We start from the raw sequence: 8928 nt of genomic DNA on the forward strand, positions 1-8928 counted from the left end.
TGTTGAGGTACTGTTAGGGACTGATGTCTACCTGATGTTGAGGTACTGTTAGGACTGATGTCTACCTGATGTTGAGGCACCAGACTGATGTCTACCTGATGTTGAGGTACTGTTAGGACTGATACCCAATTGATGTTGAGGTACTGTTGAGACTGATGTCTACCTGATGTTGAAGTACTGTTGAGACTGATGTCTACCTGATGTTGAGGTACCGTTGGGAATGACGTCTACCTGAGGGGTTGAGGCACGGTTAACTGATGTCTACCCGATGTTGAGGCACTGTTGGACTGATGTCTACCCGATGTTGAGGTACTGTTGGGACTGATGTCTACCTGATGCTAAGGTACTGCAGGGACTGATGTCTACCTGATGTTGGAGGTACTGTTGGGACTGATGTCTACCTGATGTTGAGGTACTGCAGGGCTCTTCATTGGGACTGATGTCTACCTGATGTTGAGGTACTGTTGGGACTGATGTCTACCTGATGTTGAGGTACTGTTGGGACTGATGTCTACCTGATGTTGGTACTGTTGGGACTGATGTCTACCTGATGTTGGTACTGTTGAGACTGATGTCTACCTGATGTTGAGGTACTGTTGGGATTGATGTCTACCTGATGTTAAGGTACTGTTGGGACTGTGTCTACCTGATGTTAAGGTACCTGTTGGGACTGATGTCTACCTGATGTTGAGGTACTGTTAGGACTGATGTCTACCTGATGTTGAGGTACTGTTGGGACTGATGTCTACCTGATGTTGGTACCGCAGGGACTGATGTCTACCTGATGTTAAGGTACTGTTGGGACTGATGTCTACCTGATGTTGAGGTACTGTTGGGACTGATGTCTACCTGATGTTGAGGTACTGTTGGGACTGATGTCTACCTGATGTTGAAGTACTGTTGAGACTGATGTCTACCCCTGATGTTGAGGTACTGTTGAGACTGATGTCTACCTGATGTTGAGGTACTGTTGGGACTGATGTCTACCTGATGTTGAGGTACTGTTGGGACTGATGTCTACCCTGATGTTAAGGTACTGCAGGGACTGATGTCTACCTGATGTTTGAGGTACTGTTGGGACTGATGTCTACCTGATGTTGAGGAGTACTGCAGGGCCTTCATGTTGGGACTGATGTCTACCTGATGTTGGTACTGTTGGGACTGATGTCTACCTGATGTTGAGGTACTGTTGGGACTCGATGTCTACCTGATGTTGAGGTACTGTTGGACTCGATGTCACCTGATGTTGAGGTACTGTTGAGGCTGATGTCTACCTGATGTTGAGGTACTGTTGGGACTGATGTCTACCTGATGTTAAGGTACTGTTGGGACTGATGTCTACCTGATGTTAAGGTACTGTTGGGACTGATGTCTACCTGATGTTGAGGTACTGTTGGGACTGATGTCTACCTGATGGCAACTGCTAACTGATGTCTACCTGATGTTGAGGTACTGCAGGGACTGATGTCTACCTGATGTTAAGGTACTGTTGGGACTGATGTCTACCTGATGTTGAGGTACTGCTGGGACTGATGTCTACCTGAAGTACTGTTGGGACTGATGTCTACCTGATGTTGAGGTACTGTTGGGACTGATGTCTTACCTGATGTTAAGTACTGTTGGGACAGATGTCTACCTGATGTTGAGGTACTGCTGGGGACTGATGTCTACCTGATGTTGAAGTACTGTTGGGACTGATGTCTACCTGATGTTGAAGTACTGTTGGGACTGATGTCTACCTGATGTTGAGGTACTGCTGGGACTGATGTCTACCTGATGTTGAAGTACTGTTGGGACTGATGTCTACCTGATGTTGAGGTACTGTTGAGACTGATGTCTACCCTGATGTTGAAGTACTGTTGGGACTGATGTCTACCTGATGTTGGTACTGTTGGGACTGATGTCTACCCGATGTTTGAGGTACTGTTGGGACTGATGTCTACCTGATGTTGAAGTACTGTTGAGACTGATGTCTACCTGATGTTGAGGTACTGTTGGACTGATGTCTACCTGATGTTGGTACTGGGGTCTTCATGTTGGGACTGATGTCTACCTGATGTTGAGGTACTGTTGGGACTGATGTCTACCTGATGTTGAGGTACTGTTGGGACTGATGTCTACCTGATGTTGAGGTACTGTTGGGACTGATGTCTACCTGATGTTGAAGTACTGTTGAGACTGATGTCTACCTGATGTTGAGGTACTGTTGGGACTGAGTCTACCTGATGTTGGTACTGCAGGGGCCTTCATGTTGGGACTGATGTCTACCTGATGTTGAGGTACTGTTGGGACTGATGTCTACCTGATGTTGAGGTACTGTTGGGACTGATGTCTACCTGATGTTAAGGTACTGTTGGGACTGATGTCTACCTGATGTTAAGGTACTGTTGGGACTGATGTCTACCTGATGTTGGTACTGTTGGGACTGATGTCTACCTGATGTTGAAGTACTGTTGGGACTGATGTCTACCTGATGTTAAGGTACTGTTGGGACTGATGTCTACCTGATGTTGAGGTACTGTTGACTGATGTCTACCTGATGTTGGTACTGTTGAGACTGATGTCTACCTGATGTTGAGGTACTGTTGGGACTGATGTCTACCTGATGTTAAGGTACTGTTGGGACTGATGTCTACCTGATGTTGAGGTACTGTTGGGACTGATGTCTACCTGATGTTGAGGTACTGTTGGGACTGATGTCTACCTGATGTTGAGGTACTGTTGGGACTGATGTCTACCTGATGTTGAGGTACTGTTGAGACTGATGTCTACCTGATGTTGAGGTACTGCAGGGACTGATGTCTTGATGTTGAGGTACTGTTGGGACTGATGTCTACCTGATGTTGAGGTACTGTTGGGACTGATGTCTACCTGATGTTGAGGTACTGCAGGGCCTTCATGTTGGGACTGATGTCTACCTGATGTTGAAGTACTGTTGGGACTGATGCCTACCTGATGTTGAGGTACTGTTGGGACTGATGTCTACCTGATGTTAAGGTACTATTGGGACTGATGTCTGATGTTAAGGTACTGTTGGGACTGATGTCTACCTGATGTTGAGGTACTGTTAGGACTGATGCTACCTGATGTTGAGGTACTGTTGGGACTGATGTCTACCTGATGTTAAGGTACTGTTGGGACTGATGTCTACCTGATGTTGAGGTACTGTTGGGACTGATGTCTACCTGATGTTAAGGTACTGTTGGGACTGATGTCTACCTGATGTTGAGGTACTGTTGGGACTGATGTCTACCTGATGTTGAGGTACTGTTGGGACTGATGTCTACCTGATGTTGAGGTACTGCAGGGCATTCATGTTGGGACTGATGTCTACCTGATGTTAAGGTACTGTTGGGACTGATGCCTACCTGATGTTAAGGTACTGCCTTCATGGGACTGATGCCTACCTGATGTTGAGGTACTGCAGGGCCTTCATGTTGGGACTGATGCCATCTAGAGTCTCCAGTTGGTTGTCTCGGAGGTGCAGGGTGGTCAGACGCTCCAGCTTACCCAGACCCTCCAGGCGCTTGATAGTATTCTGGGCCTGCACAGGGGTCAGAAGTTACAGGTCACAGGGTTAGAGGTCAGAATTAAACTGAGGTAAGTGACAGGTGAAAGGTTAGAACCAGGAATCAGATGGGGTTATGGGTGAGAGGTTGAAAGTTACCAGGTAGAGCCTGTGTAGGTTAGAGTTAGGGTTGAAAGGTCAGGTAGAGCCTGTGTAGGTTAGTGTTAGGGTTGAAAGGTCAAGTAGAGCCTGTGTAGGTTAGTGTTAGGTTTGAAAGGTCAGGTAGAGCCTGTGTAGGTTAGAGTTAGGGTTGAAAGGTCAAGTAGAGCCTGTGTAGGTTAGAGTTAGGTTTAAAAGGTCAGGTAGAGGCGTCACAGGTTATGGTGAGAGGTTAAAGGTTACCAGGTAGAGGCGTCGGAGGTTGGGTAGGTATATCCCGTCGGTGGTCTCCAGTTTGTTTCCTCTCAGTTCCAGAGTCACCAGGTTGGTCAGGTGATGGTACCGTAGCCCCGACACCCTCTGGATACCGTTACCTAGCAACGACACACAAGACACACTCTGGACACCCTTACTTAGAGAGGTCATACTCAACCTACAGACCCAGGCCTCGACACTCAGGGGGCCCACATTGATTTTGTTGAGTCACTCAAGTATCATATTATGAACACACATAAGACATGTCTGTCTTCCTGCCCGCCTGCCCGTCTGTCTGTCTGTCTGTCTGTCTGTCTGCCTGCCCGCCTGTCTGCTTGTCTGTCTGTCCGCCCGCCCGACTGTCTGTCTGCCCAACTGTCTGTCTGTCTGCCCGCCTGCCCGCCCGCCCGCCCGTCTGTCTGTCTGTCTGTCTGCCTGCCCGCCTGTCTGCTTGTCTGTCTGCCTGCCCGCCTGTCTGCTTGTCTGTCTGTCCGCCCGCCCGACTGTCTGTCTGCCCAACTGTCTGTCTGTCTGCCCGCCTGTCTGTCCGCCCGCCCGTCCGTCTGTCTATGCTAGGTAATGGCGTGTCTTTCTGTCTATGCCATAGAGATAGATAGAGGACTCTAGAGCTTAGCATGGGCAGCGCTTCCACCATTTTAAAGTAGTCAACTGGGTGGGACTTCCTATGGTTTAAGGAAAGGTTACACAATTCCATCCAGGTTATCAGGAGGGATAAGCCAATGAATTATGGTCGTGAGCAAACATTCCATAACTGTAGGCGACAGTAAATCGTCAACTCTAGCTTAATAGGACAGCCCATACGTAAAATGTCTGCACACGTGACTGTAAGTCGCTTTCGATAAAAGTGTCTGCTAAATGGCAGATATTATATTAGAAGAAAATGTACTACTTCAAAATTGAGATGGCCTCAATGGCGCTGCCCATGCGCTAACAGACGCTATAATGGGACAGATACAAAGAAGAGTCCTCTATCATTCTTTATGGGTCTATGCTAGGTAATGGTCCGTCTATATTAGATCAACTCAGTACACTGATTGTAAGATATGTTACTTTATCTCAGCCACATTCAGACCTTAAATCTATGTAAATAGATCAATCCTGGCCAATGAGGTTCTCCAACACCCTCTCCCCAGACTGACCAATGAGGTTGAGGCTCTCCCACACCCCTTCCCAGACTGACTAATAAGGTTGAGGATCTCCCACACCCCCTCCCAGACTGACCAATGAGGTTGAGACTCTCCCACACCCCTTCACAGACTGACCAATGAGGTTGAGGCTCTCCCACACCCCTTCACAGACCGACCAATGAGGTTGAGGCTCTCCCACACCCCCTCCCAGACTGACCAATGAGGTTAAGGGCTCTTCACACCCCTTCCAGACTAACCAATGAGGTTGAGGCTCTCTAGGCCGAGGCCTTCTAGGCCTTCCAGGTCTTTGATGCGGTTCAGGGCCAGACTCAGCCACTGTAGGTATGTCAGCTGACCCAGGGGCTGACCTCTGAACCCGGCCACCATGTTACCATCGCCCTGGGGGGAGGGGGGAAAGGAAATGTTTATATTATTATTATTATTGAAAAATGCTACACCGTCTTACACAGGAGGGACTATACTTATTTGGGAATAATTTGAGATGAAGACAATTCTATATACCAAGACTCTGGTCAAAATGTTGCACTATATGAGGAATATGGTGCGATTTGGGTCCTTGCCTTCAGCCACAGCAGCTGTGTGAGGGCAGCCAGGGGTGAAAGGTCAGAGAGGTGGTTGGATGACACGTCCAGGAAACGCAGGTGGACAAACGAGCTGACCAGGGCCATGTCTGTCAGACGTCTGGGGAGAGAGAGAGGGAGGGGGAGAGAGAGGGGAGAGAGGGGGAGGAGAGAGAGGGAGGGGGGAGAGAGGGAAGGGGAGAGAGAGAAGGGGAGGAGAGAGAGAAGGGGGAGAGAGAGATGAGATGGGGAAAGAAGGGGACAAAGAGGGGGTAGGGAGACACAAGGAGAGAGAGGGGGTAGGGAGGCACAGGGAGAGAGACGGGGGTAGGGAGGCACAAGGAGAGAGACGGAGCAGGGAGGCACAAGGAGAGAGACGGAGCAGGGAGGCACAAGGAGAGAGACGGAGCAGGGAGGCACAAGGAGAGAGAGGGGGTAGGGAGGCACAAGGAGAGAGAGGGGTAGGGAGGCACAAGGAGAGAGGGGGTAGGGAGGCACAGGGAGAGAGACGGGGTAGGGAGGCACAAGGAGAGAGACGGAGCAGGGAGGCACAAGGAGAGAGAGGGGGTAGGGAGGCACAAGGAGAGAGAGGGGGTAGGGAGGCACAAGGAGAGAGAGGGGGTAGGGAGACACAAGGAGAGAGAGGGGGTAGGGAGGCACAAGGAGAGAGAGGGGGGTAGGGAGGCACAAGGAGAGAGACGGGGTAGGGAGGCACAAGGAGAGAGAGGGGGTAGGGAGACACAAGGAGAGAGAGGGGGGGGAGGCACAGGGAGAGAGACGGGGGTAGGGAGGCACAAGGAGAGAGAGGGGGTAGGGAGGCACAAGGAGAGAGAGGGGGTAGGGAGGCACAAGGAGAGAGAGGGGGTAGGGAGGCACAAGGAGAGAGAGGGGGTAGGGAGGCACGGGGAGGCACAAGAGAGAGAGGGGTAGGGAGGCACAAGGAGAGAGAGGGGGTAGGGAGGCACAGGGAGAGCGGGGTAGGGAGACACAAGGAGAGAGAAGGGGTAGGGAGACACAAGGAGAGAGAAGGAGACACAAGGAGAGAGGGGTAGGGAGGCACAGGGAGAGAGAGGGGGTAGGGAGGCACAAGGAGATAGACAGGGTAGGGAGGCACAGGGAGAGAGAGGGGTAGGGAGACACAGGGAGAGAGAGGGGTAGGGAGGCACAAGGAGATAGACAGGGTAGGAGGCACAGGAGAGAGAGGGGTAGGGAGGCACAGGGAGAGAGAGGGGGTAGGGAGGCACAAGGAGATAGACAGGGTAGGGAGGCACAGGGAGAGAGAGGGGGTAGGGAGACACAAGGAGAGAGAGGGGGTAGGGGAGGCACAGGGAGAGAGAGGGGGTAGGGAGGCACAAGGAGATAGACAGGGTAGGGAGGCACAGGGAGAGAGAGGGGGTAGGGAGACACAGGGAGAGAGAGGGGGTAGGGAGGCACAGGGAGAGAGAGGGGGTAGAGAGGCACAGGGAGAGAGGGGGTAGGGAGGCACGGGGGAGAGAGGGGTAGGGGACACAGGAGAGAGAGGGGGTAGGGAGACACAAGGAGAGAGGGGGTAGGGAGGCACAGGGGAGAGAGGGGGTAGGGAGACACAGGGGAGAGAGGGGATAGGGAGGCACAGGGAGAGAGAGGGGGTAGAGAGGCACAGGGAGAGAGAGGGGTAGGGAGGCACGGGGAGAGAGGGGGTAGGGAGACACAGGGGAGAGAGGGGTAGGGAGGCACGGGGAGAGAGACGAGGATAAGTTGCATTGCTGCTTATCCAATTATTTTAGATGAAACAATTGGGTTAGGGCTAGGGATGAGAGGCTATGGGCCAACCTAAGGGCTAGCAGTTGATTTGGGACTGGGCCCGGTTGGCATCCCTATAAGCCCTGTTCAAAAGTAGGGCAAGTGCACTATAAATGGGATAGGGTGCCATTTGAGACCAGGTGTTTTATGTCCTGTGGTGGTCACCACACCTGTTTTCCAGTTGGAGCTTAACGAAGGCGTGTGCCAGGCCGTTCGGTGCGACACAAAAGAGACAAACCGGGATCAGAATCTCCTTGGTCAGAGGACATGGTTCGATCTGGAGACACATCAACACAACACTCAGCTAAGCAGCAATGAAATAATGAATTCATGAATCAATGTATCAGAATAAATCCCATTTTATTGATCAGTTATCAGTTCACATTTTGAAATGTATTGTAGGTTAGGTTACCCATGTGATCGATAATCAACAACCAAAAACTAAACAATGTCAATGTGCACCTGGTCCTCTTTTTCGGACATATTTTCCTCCTGTCCATCCTCATTGGCGACCTCCTCTCCTCCGACAGCGCCGCGACCTCCTCTCCCTCCGACAGCGCCGCGACCTCCTCTCCCTCCGACAGCGCCGTGGCCTCCTCTCCCTCCGACAGCGCCCGGCCTCCTCTCCCTCCGACATCCTGCTCTCCGTTTAACAGTTTGGGCTGGGGACAAGTAAATGTCACTGGATAAAATTAAAATAAAAATGTATTTCACCTTTATTTAACCAGGTAGGCAAGTTGAGAACACCTTTATTTAACCAGGTAGGCAAGTTGAGAACACCTTTATTTAACCAGGTAGGCCAGTTGAGAACACCTTTATTTAACCAGGTAGGCCAGTTGAGAACACCTTTATTTAACCAGGTAGGCAAGTTGAGAACACCTTTATTTAACCAGGTAGGCCAGTTGAGAACACCTTTATTTAACCAGGTAGGCCAGTTGAGAACACCTTTATTTAACCAGGTAGGCCAGTTGAGAACAAGTTCTCATTTACAACTGCGACCTGGCCAAGATAAAGCAAAGTAGTGCGACACAAACAACAACACAGAGTTACACATGGAATAAACAAGCGTACAGTCAATAACACAATAGAAAGAAATCTATATACAATGTGTGCAAATGAGGTAAGATAAGGGAGGTAATAAATATGCCATAGTGGCGAAATAATTACAATTTAGCAATAAAACACTGGAATGTTAGATGTGCAGAAGATGAATGTGCAGGTAGAGATACTGGGGTGCAAAGGAGCAAAATAAATCAAATAAATAACAGTATGGGGATGAGGTAGTTGGATGGGCTATTTACAAGATGGGCTATGTACAGGTGCAGTTTTCTGTGAGCTGCTCTGACAGCTGGTGCTTAAAGCTAGTGAGGGAGATAAGTGTTTCCAGTTTCAGAGATTTTTGTAGTTTGTTCCAGTCATTGGCAGCAGAGAACTGGAAGAGAGGCGGCCAAAGAAAGAATTGGTTTTGGGGGAGACCAGAGAGGAAGCAGGAAGC

General features: G+C 50.2%; 1 protein-coding gene across 1 annotated transcript; it reads right to left on the bottom strand.

Moving 5' to 3' along the window:
• Nucleotides 1-3403: 3403 nt before the first annotated feature.
• LOC121842208 (leucine-rich repeat-containing protein 23-like) lies at nucleotides 3404-8095 on the bottom strand (the record flags this gene model as incomplete). The annotated part of the gene is made up of 6 exons (XM_042312274.1): nucleotides 3404-3544; nucleotides 3911-4041; nucleotides 5328-5469; nucleotides 5652-5772; nucleotides 7604-7710; nucleotides 7973-8095. Coding segments are annotated over 6 exons (765 nt in total), but the record flags the coding sequence as incomplete, so codon positions are not given.
• Between the last annotated feature and the right edge of the window lie 833 nt (nucleotides 8096-8928).

The sequence above is a fragment of the Oncorhynchus tshawytscha genome, unplaced genomic scaffold, assembly GCF_018296145.1.
Source record: "Oncorhynchus tshawytscha isolate Ot180627B unplaced genomic scaffold, Otsh_v2.0 Un_contig_2161_pilon_pilon, whole genome shotgun sequence".
Taxonomy (NCBI): Eukaryota; Metazoa; Chordata; class Actinopteri; order Salmoniformes; family Salmonidae; genus Oncorhynchus; species Oncorhynchus tshawytscha.